General features: G+C 35.9%; 2 protein-coding genes across 2 annotated transcripts; both read right to left on the reverse strand.

Moving 5' to 3' along the window:
- Positions 1–9,790: 9,790 nt before the first annotated feature.
- On the reverse strand, positions 9,791–11,128 carry LOC149230763 (heat shock 70 kDa protein 4-like). Its single transcript, XM_089379056.1, has one exon. It carries the CDS (start codon positions 11,126–11,128, stop codon positions 9,995–9,997), a length of 1,134 nt encoding a protein of 377 aa, XP_089235182.1. The 3' UTR covers positions 9,791–9,994.
- LOC149230764 (heat shock 70 kDa protein 1-like) lies at positions 9,821–11,872 on the reverse strand. The gene has a single exon (XM_089379058.1). It carries the CDS (start codon positions 11,870–11,872, stop codon positions 11,342–11,344), a length of 531 nt encoding a protein of 176 aa, XP_089235184.1. The 3' UTR covers positions 9,821–11,341.
- Between the last annotated feature and the right edge of the window lie 4,602 nt (positions 11,873–16,474).

Consider the following 16,474-nt stretch of genomic DNA (forward strand, 5'->3'; position numbering starts at 1 on the left):
GAAAGAGGTAGGCATTCATAACTTTAGCTTTTAAAATTGTATATTCATCAAGCATGCAAACATATTTCTTAATGGCTTTCTTTTATGTTGTGTAGATTCAATTGTCAAAGAACTTCAGGAGCATCGCGAACAACAAACAAATGAAAGGAAAAAGTTGTACAAGCATCAAAAGAAGTGTTATGATAATCTGAATAAATATTTGGGTTTGATAATTGATAGTATGGACCAGAAGAAAACACTTTTACCACATTTTGTTCGCACACCCAAAAATTTATAGGAGGAAAATTTAATTCAGTATCCCTTGGTCGGTTGTATGGTCTTCAATGGGAAAATGTTGCCAAAGGTGTACTTCACAGCTCCAAATATTCATAATGATGCAAATCTTACCATAACCATAATTCATGATGTGCTTTCTCATTGGTCTGGTAATCTTCTTGAAGTTTTGTATCTACAATTGGACAACACTTGCCGTGAAAACAAAAATCAGGTTGTTTTTGGATATCTAAACATGCTTGTTGAATTGAGAATTTTTCAGAAGGTAAAGGTTGGTTTCCTTTTTGTTGGGCACACTCATGACCATATTGATCAAATGTTCAGTTGTTTTTCAGTCACATTGAGGAGGAAGGAAGTTGGGAGCTTGCCATCATTAATTGAATGTATTAAAAAATCATACATGCCAGAGCCTACTTTTGATGTGTTGGAAGAAACTGTTGACATGCGAAGGTTTATTATGGGATCATATGGTGAGGGGAAATGCATTGAACAACTTAATGACATCAGCTTCCAACATCAATTTCGTATCAAAAAAATTGATGGGAAAACACTAATATGGGGTAAGAAGTATTCAACTACTGCAGAATGGGCATCGTCATCAGGTTTGCAATTTTTGAAGTTCATTCCAGATCATCCAATATTTGCATCAAAAATATTGTTATTACAATCAGTTGGTGAAGTTCATAATGCACGCAAACAAAATAGAGATATAAATTATTCTGATTGCCTAGAAGAAATTAAAAAATGTATTAGATATACATATGAGTACTTTGACATTTCTGATTCAGTTTGGTGGGAGTCATTTTTCAATAATCAAAGTGATATCATTTCAACAACAACAAATGAAGATATACCTTTGAAAAATCCATTTATTTGGCCACAAAATGTGTCAAATGCACATGAGGAAATAAACATTGTTGAACAGCAACAATCTCAAGGTATTATTAATTCTTCACAGGCAGAGGAAAGAGAGATGTATATTGGTTCCAGAAGATCTTGTGCACAACGTGAAGCCATGGAAGACCTTTACAGGGGTTCAGTACAGGATATTAAGGAGGGTTGCATGATCACAGTGCTAGCAGATGGAGATCCCAATGGCTATCCATTCTGGGTTGCTAAAGTTATAAAGGTCTTTACAGAAAATGAGGATGTTACAAGTGTTGAAGTACATTGGTATGCCACAAATACACACCCATTCAATGGTGTGTATAAGCCAGAGATGGTAGCTGACAAAAAAAATGGCAGAAAGAGAAAAAGAAAGGGTACGAATATAAATCGTCGCCGCACAGACATATTGAAATTGGAGGATGTTGACATACTTGTTTATGACTTCAATTTAACAAAGAGAGGAACTCTTCGCTTCAAGACGATAGAGATTCTGAAAAGGTTGTTACCAGAAGGAACAGTGTTGAGATGGGAGTCTGCTGAAACTAGTCATAGATCTAGAAGAATTTTGAAACCTGAAATGATGGGCATGCATGTGGACTCAGATGGGGCACTAGTTGATGAAAGAGAAGAATATGGAACATCTTCATCAGCATCCAGTCACTCATCTGAAGATGTGAATTTTGATGGTGTGCAAGAAAATATGAGTGATTTTGAATAATTTTTTAAGACAGTTTATCTAATTGATGTATGCATCGTATCTTGAAATAAAATTTTTGATTTCCATATGGTGTTAAATGAGAAGTTATGAGTCATTTTTATGTTGTTGGATCATTTTACTAGCATTTTTTTTAAATTTTGAAGATTGACCCTTAAAAAAAAATCATCGTTCCAGTATAATCACTTTTTCGTTTTCAAGTTGTATTTTGCACGAAAATTTTGTTTTCACTGCCATTTTTAAAACATGTTCAAAATTGTCCCTAAAAAAAAACCATTGTTCCAGTATACACACTTTTCATTTTTAGCACTGTTTTTGATGTTTTTTTGGCGTTTTTTGGCCAGAGTTCCCGTTTTGAGTTTATATTTCCCGTTTGAAAGCGTAATAACTTGTGCTATCAAAACTTCTCTCAACATTTCTCCAATTTATAGAATGAAAATAAATCACAAAAAAAAAACAAAACTTTGACTTATGACTTTGGCACCTTGCAACGTTCAATAAGAAACAATGACATGGTCACAAACGTCAATATTGTGAAAAACTTGAATTTTGATGAAGAGAATCACAAAACTTTCAATTTCACCGATCATAAAAAACCACCATTGAATGAACATAACAAACTTCCATTGAGATACTTGTCATAATATTTGCATTTTTTTGGTCCCTCTCTCTTGGTATGGCCATGGGCATATTTTATGAATTGGTAAGGATAAGGTCAATCAAAGGTCCTAAAACTTCTTGAGGATTAATCCCACTAACTCATTGTCCTTTGACTTCAGAATGTGGCCACTAATGATGGTGAGTGGGTGGAAACCAATCTCACCCTAATTTTTTTTAGTCAATGTCCTTTCCATTGTAATGATGTTATGTTTGCTCCCAAAGGGATTGAGGGGTTGTCTCTAGAGACCTCCACCTCAATGGGGTAAGGCATTCCATCTCGCAAACACAAATGATAATAATAATATAACTTCCGTTTACGACCATGCATGCGACTTTACTATCATCATAATGACACATCCATGTTGCACGTTAGAATCTTACATTTATGGTTTGTAAAGCTTAAAAGAGATGCCACTGTCAGCGTATTGGAATATGATTTTCCATTCTCATCTCCGAGTCCATAGCATTCAATGCCCCACCCACTCTCTCATGTTGTATATGAAAAGTGCGCACAATGTAAGACTGAGGTTAGGCTACCCTACAGCAAAAGAAGAAGAAGGCATCATAGCGGAGAAATTCTCTATGTTTGCATGAGAGAACGTCGAATCAATGAATCAACACATACAAAGTTGTGGCAGCGTTGAATATATAATTTTTTTTACAGAACCCAATAGTCTTGTAGCTAAATAGAGTCACGACAAGGTGGAATTAAAAAAAATGGAATAATACATACCATTACAAGCACACGCATTGAACCTAGATGATATTAGATCAACTTGAATGAATTGATATTTATGGGATTTCAGCGCTAATGGAAATAATAACAATGTGTTCCTCCTCATGGACCCCTATCGATGGGACCGTTGTTTGAAGGGAAGCCAGTGAGAGTGGTGTACGACTCATATTGCCAAAAGGCAGTAGTTCAAACCTTCCAGAGGTATGATGCATTTATGTGTGAAGGAGGTATGGATTCTGCCTTCGATGTGCTGGAGTTGGAGGCCCTCGACTGCACAATTGTCTTGGTTGAGAACTCGAAAATCCAATCATTGTCCTTTGCCATGTGGTCAAAAATTGTTGGATAAAGGAAGATGAAAATGAACCCCTGTGATTGGGTGAATCTGCTCAACTAAAACTCATCATAGGAACACCTTTGGTGTAAATATTGATTCTATAACCATATTTAAATCTAATTAATAAGCATATAAAAACTTAATACTTACAATATAACAAGATTCTTAACCATGGATATTCACACTACTTTACCATGGATATTATTAACTTGTGAATAGGCTTTGTTACAATACCATGGGCCAATATCATGGCTTATCAATACCACATGCCCAAAAACCATAATTCATTTCACAATCAAAATATTTTATTTTAATTTAATTTTGTAACATTTTTTAATTAAATCTAAAAACAAAAATATTATAATTACTTTTCAGATATATCTAAATCCTCTATCCTCACTACTCCTAAAAATATTCAGTAGATATTCCATAAATATTAAATCAAGGTTTTAATAAAATTAAAAATGAGAATACTTTTGAATAAAGAGATGTGAAATTTATATAATACAAATAATATTATTAAGAACCAACATAGATCCATCTTAATTAAGGATCTACCAGACGATGAGAGGAATCAAATCTCTCGAGGTGCAAACCTTTCCCTAAATTTTGCACTCAAAAAGAAGTTTTCATCTTGAGAGATTTGATCCCTTTCGGTGCTAAGTAGATCTAGAGTTAAGATGGGTCTATGCTGGCTTCTTATAACTTTCGTCTTCATCACTATCCTCTATAAGTTTGAAGCTTGACCCCTTTGACCTTTCTGTTTCCTTCATACACATTCTTGAGCTTGTCCCAGATTTCCTTTGTTGACTCACAATGCCTAACCTTGAAAAATTATGGTCTTGTCATCCCACGTAGAATGGCATGGCAGAGCGCTTTAATTACTTTCATAAAATCTTCTTCCACTTGGATCTATTGGAGTAGATGTTGGTATCTTGTATTGATTTAGAACAACTCGATAAACATCAAATCCTTATGTTTGTAAGAACAATCTCATCCTTATGCTCCAAAAGGCATAATTTTTTCCATCAAACAATGGCAGAGCATGTTTAGTGTATTTTACTTGCTTGTCCATGAGTTTCACTGAGATCTACCTTCCAATGTTCAAATTGTTTCTAAATGAACTTGCTCTGACTCCAATTGTTGGGATATTCAACAATACTGAGAGGGGTGGTGAATCAATATTAACAATTTTTAACTTCAAATTATAAATGCATTCACAGGTATAAAACAAAGCACATAAATATATAGAACACAAATATTTTTACGTGAAAACCACATAATGTTTTTCTTAATATATATAAAAGTCATTCAAATTTATTAGCACCAACTAAAAGGAAGCACCAATTCCCTGGTTTATCAACACCAACTGAAAGGAAGCATCAACTCCTTGGTTTATTAGCACAAACTCACTGATTTATCAACATTAAAGCTTGTACAAGAGTCAATATTAGTCAATGAAAGTCTACCCTTTTGGAAGTTGTTCGTTTGTCCTTCACATAGGCACTCAAATTCATAAAAATAACCTTCTTAACAATATATCTTCCCTCAATAAATGATCCTTTAACTTGGCCTCCTTATCAGTAGAACTCAACCTCCTCCATAGGGTTCGGCCTCCTCAATAGATAATAGTGTTAGATCTTTAAACAAACCTGGAACACACCTTCAAACACAACAAGATTTAGCCCTCAAAATAGGCCTGAGTTCGTACTTGTTTGTACCAGAATTTTGGTCCTGGAATTTGGCAACAACGGGGATAAATCACTGCTTAGAGGACAAGCCTAAAATTTGGCCCTCTACACAAATCTAAAATTTGGCCTTCAAAGGGGACAAAATTTGGCCTCAAAATCCAAACTTGCTTCAGTGAATGAATTGAAATGCTCCTTCTCACACATTTTTATAGTGCATTCGAGGTCTAGATTGGGCTAACTTGTCCATTGGTTGGGCTAACTTATCCACTGGCTAGACTGGTTTGTGCAACTGGCAGAATGTATAGTGAATATTCGAAAAATAATTTATCCTTAATCATGATGAGTTAGAGGGGGTTCCATATACCATTGGAAAGGTCTTGGAATAAGCTTTCTAACCATATATGTTATGCTTCCATTTCAGCTAGGTAATGGAGTAAAAATGCATTCAAATATAAGATATCCAAATGGGGCATCAAAAATCCAAAAACAATATTTTGAAATATATCATTTGAATATGTAACTTTATCTTTCATTTGGACAAACTTTGACATCAATGACAACTTCTTTCAATAGAAACTTCTGTTGAATTTAGCTCCTGATGAGCTATTTGCCTTGGTGAAGAAGTTGTCCTCTTTTGACAACTTGATATATTTTTATGTTCTAATGGTGGATATCCTTTGTCTTGGTGTCCATAATCCTATCAATTATAGCATGTTCAATGCAATTACAATTGAGTTTTGTGGGGACTTACTGCTCAACTTCCTTTGACGTTTTTCAGACTCTGTGGCTTCTGCGATCTGAGTTCTATTGGGAATTTGTTTCCAAATCCATCACATGAGATTTTGGAGTCACTGACTTTTCAAACCAGATCATGAGGTTCATCATGAGAATCGTCAAATCGCAGAAGCCTCAAATTTGAAATATTTTCCCTATACGAAAGAGAAATATTTGATAAGTGTGTACCTTTGAACGATTTCAATTGTAGACAACCACGAAAAATTTTATCATACCTTTCTCAAACGTTGTAGAAACTCCTCTGTGATCCCTTTCTTAGCTAGGATTAAATATATATCTACAGTTTAAAGTTTTGTTGGTTTTTTCTACTTGGTCCTCCTTATTTCCTATTTATTACTATTTGGCATAATCATATTTTTTAACATTACCATCTTGATGATGAACCTCATGAGAAGGTTTGAAATGCCGATAACTCCACTCTCATGCGATGGTTCTTCTGAGGTGTCCAAATATGGAAAATATGATCGAAAAAACTCCATATTTAAAACTGGGTGCAACCTAAGCTCTAATACCATTGATCTGAGCTGCTTGAGAAATAAAACTAAATATCAAAATAAAATATCACAAGTGTCAAGAAAATATTCATAACCGATTATGTCACAAATTTATAAAAAAATAATATGAAAAGGATTAATTCATTTTATTAAATTGTAATAAATCTCAAAAGACTATATCATGATTAAAAACTTCATAGCTTTCACAATAGTGAAAACTCGTGTTTATATTAATTATAGGTTCCCTTTCACCTAGTGATTATAATTCCATATGGAATGTCCAAATGATACCAACTCCTTTCCTTTCGCAACATATTCAATTCATGATTGGAATCACTTAGCTTATTGCAAAGGCATGTTATTTAATAAACATGCTTTATTGCTTATACATATATGTTTATTTTTGAGTTAATAAAAATATTTTATTGCTTCCATGTAGATGTTTATTTTTGTATAGGTTGAACTTAATAATATATGGAAGTTGTAGTTGTGTAATGTTCCAAAATTTTAAGACAATAGTCCTTGTTTTTAAATAAATAAGGGACATTTCAGGGAGATATGTAATATATATATATATATTTTGGTATTAATTAATTTAATATAATATTTAAAAAAATTATTGATAATTTCTTAAAAGAAAATTAAACATTGTTTTGTTTGTTTGTTTAGGTACGTATAATCTTCTAGCTTTGACTTATAACTGGAGAAACTGTAACTTAGGGACATCTAATTCGTCAAAGTTAGTGGGGATCACACCCGGCCTAGGCCACACCAACTCTACGCTGAATAGATTTTTTAACATGTCTCCTCTCCCTAGCACACAGGCACAACCACCCCATGAGATTTGATCTTGGGTTGCCTTGCTAACCACTATAAAACTTGAAAAAAGAAAACCAAACATTAATATACATATATAAGTTAGATTTATCTTAACTCAATAATATTTAAAAATAAAAAAACTTACAAAATTTGCATTTCAATATTTTTTTAATCATTAATAATTTGGAGTTTAAAATAACTGAATGTCAATATTTTAAAAAGGTAAATTGGATTTTTAACAAAATAAGTCAGTCTGATTCTAGTTTAAGATTTAAACAATCTGAGCTGACCAATGATTATAATTAGTGAAAAAGGTTAAACGTTGACTATATTTTCTTTTATGTAAACAACTATTGCTCAAATATAAATCATAAAAAAACCCTTGATGAGCTTAATTACAGGATGGTAATTAAAAACTTTGATTCAGTTTAATTATAAGGATGATACTACTTGCCTGTGCTTTTTTATTATGTTTTCCAAAAAGCTGCATATCTGTTTAGCATCAATACTACATCTTTCTTTACCATTCATGACATAGATTTTAAGTCAAAAGCATGCAGCAGCAACCCAATATCTACAAAGGTCCAAATTGATAGTTCTTTACCATTCATAACATAGATCTCAAGTCAAAAACATGCAGCAGCAACCCAATGCCTACAAAGGTCCAATTTAAGTGCATATCAAGAAAACCGTAACAGTGTACTTCAAGGTTAATGTCATATTATAAATGTAGACTTCTGGTTGGACAAATGTCTATCAAACACATTACTCAATTTTGTTCAAGGCAGATAACTTGGACTATAAATTTTGATTCAATCTATGAAATCCCATTTTAAGAAAACAATAGGAAAATTTACAGAAATTTGGAGTTTCAATGTTATACTCTTTCAGTAAACCATTGAATGTCAGCCAGGATGCTTTCTCTCCATCAGTAAACCATTGAATGTCAGTTAGCATCCTTTATCTCTTTGGCTTTTTATATTCTCTATTATTATATGTAAATGTCTATCTTAAATAATAACCACCTTCAAAACAGTCTCAAGATTGATTACAATCTGCAGGTCCCTTTAGAGTGCATGGCAAAAAAATAGCAGAACAGAGTAATTCATCAAAACAGTCTCAAGATTGATTACAATCTGCAGGTCCCTTTAGAGTGCATGGCAAAAAAATAGCAGAACAGAGTAATTCAAGGCTGATCTCATGGTGCAATAAAAATAAGACTTTTGTTTGAACAAACGACTATCAAACTAACATACTACCAATTCAAAATTTCAAGAAATTTGTTCAAGACATAGACAGTAGGGATAATTTTCTTTCTCAAAACATGAAAGCCATATTAACAAAATCTAACTGAAATTTTCCAAAAGTTTGGAGGTTCGAAGTTACCGTATGTTTATCAGTAAGTCATATAAAATTCCATCTGAAATAATCAGTACAATTGAGACTGTAACAAGATTGATTACAGTCCCAATGTTCAAGTGAAAATTACTGCTTGTGCTCCTGGGCAATACAGTCGATGGAAAAAAACAAATTCTAACACTCTGAAATCAATCAAACTATGGGAAATCTCTATGTTCAACAGGAAGCAAGGTAAGCTGTTTAAATTAAAATCTCGATAATCTGAAGGACAACAGTTTTAGCATAGTCCTTCAGGTGTTAAGCTTGCTTGGCGAGAAAGATCAAAATATAAAACAAATTAAGGGCATGAGTATAGATTTAGCTTACCCTCCTTTTTCTTTTTCTTTCTTTTCTTCTTTTTGAATTTGAGACTCGAGTTTTTTAACAATACACTCTATTATCAACTGTTCTATGCCTAAGGAGTGACTTAACACTACAGTTTATCACCAAATGTTCCCCATTTTAACCTTAAATAAATAAACTATCAGATTAAAATCTACCGAGCAAAATTGGTTTGGGCATATTTTTTTTTCTCTCTATATTTAAAAATTCAAGATTAAAATGAATAACAAAACAAATAAGACAGCTCAACCCTGCAACTGTCCTTACTCTGCCAAGAACAGCCTTGTCAGCATTTGATTTTTAAGTGTAACTTAAAATGCACATACATACATATTTTGTCCTGTAAGCCAATCAGAATGTAAGCATAGAAACAAGCACATAAATTACAGCACACAAGGTTAAGCTCTCTGCCCTGAATTGTGGGGAAGGCTAAATATCAATAATAATGTTGTTAAAAATACCATTTTAAGTCTTTCGAAGTCCTCCGGTGCCTGTAACCATAAATGTGTCTGTAAGAGAGTTGCATAAATTATGTAGTAGTAGAAATACTTTGCTGGTGAGGTTGTTATTTTGTTCTAACATGTTAAGTCTTAGTAAATTCAATTGAAAGACTCAACTGATCTCCTTTAAAATCACATCAGAAAATCACAATCCACACCACTGATCGTTCAGAGATAATCTTGGAGGAAAAATTATGATGTCCCTATACCAAAGTTGCAGCTTGAACACAATATACAAATATGATATAAGCATCATAAATATTGGTATGTAACAACTATACATAGAGGAATGATTTAGCAAACTAAAAAATGTAATATGGACGCTGTTACAGAGGATTTAGAATTTCAATCATGTTGCCAGCCCTTTTGGGCTCTTGTCTATTTTTCTACATAATCTTTTAACATTCTTCATTTTCTTTACTAATTCATCCTTATTTGCATTCTCGTTTTCACTATGCCATTCACCTGCCTCCTTGAGACCAGCTTGGATGTTTTCAGCATCTTTCTTCTCCATCTCTCCCCTTAGTTTTACCCTATCCAATCTTTTGCTCATGTTGCAGATGTATTGATCCAGTGCATTCCTCAATTCCACTGTTTCCTTCCAGCCTTGATCTTCAATTTTAAGTTTCTCTGCCTCTGCAATCATTTTGGCAATCTCATCATCGCTCAACCTACCGCTGTCATTCGTCACGATCATCGCCTCCTTTATCCCACTTGTCTTATGCTCTGCAGACACCTTCACAATTCCGTCTGCATCGATCTCCATACCCATGATAATTTTGACATCTCCTCTAGGTGCACGGGGAAGTCCCTTCAAATCAAATTTGCCCAAAAGATTATTGTGTTTGATATTAGGTCTTTCCCCTTCATAGACGTCTATTAGTACTGCTTGCTGATAGTCATGCGCAGTAACATAGCTGCTCTCCCTTTTAACCGGAATTTGTGTATTTCTAGGGATCAATACGTCCATGATATCCCCAGTTATTCTAGTTCCTAGACTAAGGGGAGTGACATCTCGAAGTATCAGCTTTGCTGTGTGATCGCCATTTAACACGGCAGCCTGCACGGCAGCACCGCAAGCAACAGCTTCATCAGGGTGGATGGACTTACACAACTCCTTACCGCCGTCGAAGAAATCTTTAAGCAGCTCCTGCACTTTGGGTATTCGCGTAGAACCTCCCACCAACACAATTTTGTCAATTTGGGTTTTACTCAATCCAGCATCCCCCAAGCACTTATCAACAATTGGAATGCATTTTTCAAACAGATCCATATTCATGAGCTCAAACCTTGCCCTCCTTATTTTAGAGTGAAGGTCTCGGGATTCATGGAGACAGGGTACTTCAACAATGGTCTCCACAGAGGAAGACAGCTCTCTCTTGGCCCTCTCGCATGCACTGCGAAGTCTCCTTAGCGCTTTTGCATCTGAGGATATGTCGATTTTGTATTTTTTCTGAAATTCCTGCGCAAAATGGTTGACCATTCTATTGTCAAAATCCTCTCCTCCCAGATGGGTGTCTCCTCCGACTGCCTTGACCTCGATTTTGTGCTTCTTAATATTAAGCACAGAAACATCGAAAGTCCCTCCCCCCAAATCGAAAATTAAGATGTTCTCCCCATCTTCTGATGAATAAGCATTCCAGTCAAATCCATATGCAACTGCAGCAGCAGTTGGCTCGTTCAATATTTGTAACACTTAAAAACCCGCTATCTTCCCGGCGTCCTTAGTGGCTTGCCTCTGAGAATTGTTATAGTAAGCAGGAGCGGTAATGACGGCCTTATTTACTGGACAGCCCAGGTATGATTCGGCGCTTTCTTTCATCTTAAACAATAACATTGACGAGATTTCCTCTGCCATCAAAGCTTTCTTTTCTCCCTTAAATGTTACCTGGATTAAGGGCTTGTCATTGGATCCGCACACGACAGAAAATGGCCAAAGGCACTTGTCAGCTTGGACAGAGGAATCGGAGAAACGCCTCCCAATCAACCTCTTGGCATCAAAGACTGTGTTTGCAGGGTTGTAAAAGACTTGACCCTTTGCAGGTTCTCCGATGAGGCGTTCATTGTCTGCTGTGAAGGCAACCATGGATGGAGTAGTCCTATTTCCCTGATCATTGGGAATGATATCCACTCTGTCATGATCACCGCGCCAAACACCCACACAGCTGTATGTGGTTCCGAGATCGATGCCGATAGCCTTACCATTTTGATTATGAGTCGAAGCCATGGATGGAAACAATCAAGCCAGAAGACGATCAGAGGGAAGGCGACGAGGGTGCTACAAATAGAGTGAGAGACGAAAGAGGCTTATATGCGAAGAGAGAAAATACGGTCCCTGAGTTTTCTCAGTCTATGATAAACACAGGAAATTCTTCTCTTTGCACCGATATCTATTTAAGTTAAACCTGACTTCAAATATTTTTCCATTTTTAACATGCTTTCTTCTTCGCTTTGTGCTATTATCTGTCATATCAAGGCCAGCACTCAAATTTGAAACATTATTCAATGCGTAAGAAGAAAGCAAGGTATGATGTGACTAAGAATATACCTACACCAATGAATGATTATCATATTCAATGCGTGAGAAGAAAGCCAGGTATAAAGTAACTTTACTTTCCTCTCTTTTTTTCCTTTTTACTTTTATCTGTTTGGAAAAAATATTATACTGGTTCAAAAAAAAAAAAAAGGAAAAACATTTGCTTTTACTATAAAAGAAAGTTGTATATACATGAGGCTTTCTTTTTTAGGCTCCCCTTTTCACCCTATTGCGTCAATTAGGTTTCATTTTTCACCCTATTGCAGGCTCCTCGTTTAACCTTATTGCTTCAATACAGGTATAAAACATGTTGGCTTTAAGTAAAAAATTGTTTTTGTTCCTTTATGTAATGTCACAAAAACAAGTATCATATTCCAAAATTATAAGAAAACCCTAATATACTAGAGAACTATGACGTCCCTTCATATCAAGACGTTTCCAAACCACCGCTGAAAACATCTATTTTGAAAGCAAAGTATATGATCAACCCCAACTCTAAGTTACATCCATCTTTAGACAACGCCTCATTGTTTTGGTCACTATAAATATGGGAAATGGTGACCCTTGTGTAGTCTTTGATCAACATTTTGATCTTGTCCTTCCAATTTGTAAGCTAAGGAGTCTGTAACATATATCTCGAATTTACCCATTGCACAACCACCTTAGAGTCTCCAAAGACATCGATTTCCTCAAGGCCTAAACATTTGGAGCAATAAAGGACTCTGCACATAGCAAGAATCTTTTCTCTGGAGTTTGTGCCTTTGTCGCTAAACCAATGGAAACGATATAAATCTCTAAGCCTTAAATAGATGGCCATCCCACTACCACAAGACTCGAATGATGAGGCCCCATCGAAAAAACCCACTAGATAACAGGCCCAAATTTCCTTTGGGCATCGATTGCTTTTTGTAATATTTTCCTCACAAAGACCAATCTCCATAAATAAATTCAATATCTTTGTCCATGTTCTCCTCACTTCTGGCTTCTCCTTCTCAAATATGTTGGCATTCCTAGCTCTCCATAATCCCCACAAGAAATAGAAAGGAAGTGCCTTGTACGTCTTATACTCCACAAACCACTGCGTTAAGCATTCCCCTATGTATGTCCTGTCCCAATCAACTCTAGTATTCAATAGATTGAACACCCCAAACCACACAAAAATTGAAAAAGGACATTGCAAAAATATGTGGTTCACGTCTTCAACATGGGCTTGGCACAACCCATACCTACCTGGGCCCTGGAAGCTCCTTGTGTGTAAATTTTCCCACGTCAAAATTTTGTTGCGAACCACCAGCCGTGTGAAGCACCTTAGCTTCTAGGGAATGTTCCATTTCCATGTCATGTTGAACTAGCTGTAGCATCGGTCTGTTTTTGAAACCTGTTTGATAATAGAGTAAGCTTAATTATCTAGAACTTGGCCTTTATGCAAACCTCCATTCCATGTCAACCTATCCTCCTTTGGTGACAAGAATATCCTTGCAAGATTCAATTAAAGAGTATATTCTTCCCATTTGATAGCTAATTTTCCCAATAGGCCAAGATCCACGACCTCCTTCTGAGAGTTAGTAAACAGGAATGTCCCACGTTATATACCTATATCCTTTAGAAAGGAAATTTCTTTGTGATGCAATAAAGAAAGTAGAGGGAAAGATAAAGTGCTAATACATGCCATGCATTTGATTGCATCCAACCCAATTTCTGGAATAGAACATAAGTTGATCTCCCATCTCAGATTCCCAAGAAGCCAATGTTTAGTATGCACCAAAATTCTCCATTACTCTGAAACCACCTTTGAATCTAAAGCCCCCCCTGAGCCAGTCATTCAAATATTTTTTCTTAAGGTATTTATCTTTTATAATCTGATGCCATAAGCCATTGCCACAAACTACCCTCCATAAGTTATTGAGCAACAAATCCAAATTAAAACTCTCCAAGTCTTTGATGCCCTAGTCACCTTTATCCACCTGTCTAGCCAAAACCTCTAGCCGGACGAGATGGATTTTCCCATTGAGCCCTAAACCAACCCATAAAAATTGTGAAATGATGGAGTTAATTCTGTTTACAATACCCTTCGACAATTTGAAAATGTGCATCCAATAAATATAGATACTTTGGGAGACCGATTTGATCAAAACAAGTTTGCTACCCAGTGATAACCACTTATGTGACCACAACTGTAATTTCTTTTCAAATTTCAGAATTAACCAATCCCAATCTTTTCTTTCATAACAATTCAGCATCATGAAGAAGGCAAGGTACTTAAACCCTCCATCCAATGTGACCGACTGTACACTGAAAAGAACTGCAATATCCTTCATCATGGCCTTCTCATGTTTTGATGAGATCAAGATTGATTTTCCCTTATTCATTAGCAATCATGACACATCCCCAAATGATGTGATTATCTCATGAAAAGCCTTCCACTCCCTAATAGTAGACTTCCCTATTGCGAGCACATCATCCACAAACATTAGGTGAGATAGTGATATATGTATAGTCATCCTGCATCCTACAATGATGCCCCTATTACGTGCATTTGAAATCCTTCTACTTAAACCATCAATCATGATGAGGAACAGGAGGGGAGATCGGGCACATCCCTATCTAGGACCACAAGACGCCTTGAAGAAATATGGCGGAAGGTCTGTAGGTTTTAACCCCGTACATAAATTACTTGCATACGAATTCTAAAAACATAAAATAAACAATTGCGAGAGCATAAAACATAAAACAGATATACACAAAGTTTTCCCCTGGATCCCAAAATTAGGACTACCAGATTGATTTTTCATTATATTCCTTTCAATGTTACAATACATATATATACATGTCGATGCATCCATAAACCCCAATCCATTAACCCTAGCTTAGAACATAACCGTAGTTCCCTTAACCGAATCTACAAAATACCATGGGCAGAAAACCATCGTGCCCAAAACCATGTGTGAAAACCATGCACAAAACCATAGGTAGATTTGCCCACCTAATATAGGGTCCAAAAAAAATTCCTTGGGGTGCTGCCCCAGACCCCGTAGAAGGGGGCTATTGCCCCCCCTGTGAACCCCCTGTTGTGCTCGATGCAACGAAAGGGGTTATGACCGTCCCCCCTCTAACCCTTTGCTTCACTACTATGGCTAGTCGTGGAAAGAATATAACACACACCCAACATTCTCCCACTTGTTGTTTTCTTTCCACAAGGGGCCATAAGAGAGCTTAGTCATTGGTCAGCCCTATAACGCCCATTGTTTCTTTACACCAAGAGAGCTTCTCAGTGCTCACAAACTTTGTCAATGCATCTGCAGTATTCTTCAAAGTGTCCACCTTTACCAAAAACATCTTTTTGTCCTCAACCATATCTTTTACAAATTGATACTAAACATCAATGTGCTTTGTCTTTGAATAGTAAGCAGGTTTCTTTGCTAAGAAAATTGCACTTTAGTTGTCACAGTCTATCCTTATAGCTCGTTGTACTAACCCCATACTTGAACACAATCTCTGCAACCAAACTGCTTCCTTGCTTGCATGAGTGGCTACCATGTATTCTGCATCTGTAGTTGAAAGTGCCACTACAGACTGTCTCTTACTCATCCAACTGATTGCACCTCCAAATAGGTTAAACACATACCCACTTGTAGATCTTCTCTGGTCCATATCTCTAGCCTAGTTTGCATCAACAAAGCCATGGATTTCCAAAAATCTGTCTAATCCTGGTCTTCCTTGGTAGCACTGACCATAATCACTAGTGCCACGCAAATACCTGAAAACTTGCTTCACTACTGTCCAATGCTCCTTCCCTGGTTTTGACATAAACCTACTCAATACTCCCACTACATGTGCAATGTCTAGTCTAGTACAGACCATTGCATACATCAGGCTACCGACTCCACTTGCATATGGAACACGGAACATGTCCTCTTCCTCTTCTTGTGTCTTGGGACACTATTCATCAGATAACTTTATGCCTACAGGAATAGGAACCTTCACAGGTTTACTATCTTGCATATTAAACCTCTGCAATATTGTCTCGACATACTTCCTCTAGTTTAACCAGAGCTTCCTCTTTGCCTAATCTCATTTAATTTCCATGCCCAAAATATAGTTTACAGCACCAAGATCTTTCATGTCGAATTTGGAGGACAATTGCGTCTTCAATTCCTGGATAATTTCTTTGTTATTTCCAATCAGAAACATATCATCCACATACAAAACCAAATAAATAACACAGTCACCAATTAATTTAAAATACACACAATGATCTGCTTTGCTTTTGGTGGAGCCAAGTCCCCATATATA

Source organism: Pinus tabuliformis, chromosome J (genome assembly GCF_031772625.1).
Source record: "Pinus tabuliformis cultivar Carrire ecotype Pingquan chromosome J, CPIR1, whole genome shotgun sequence".
In the NCBI taxonomy this organism is placed as follows: Eukaryota; Viridiplantae; Streptophyta; class Pinopsida; order Pinales; family Pinaceae; genus Pinus; species Pinus tabuliformis.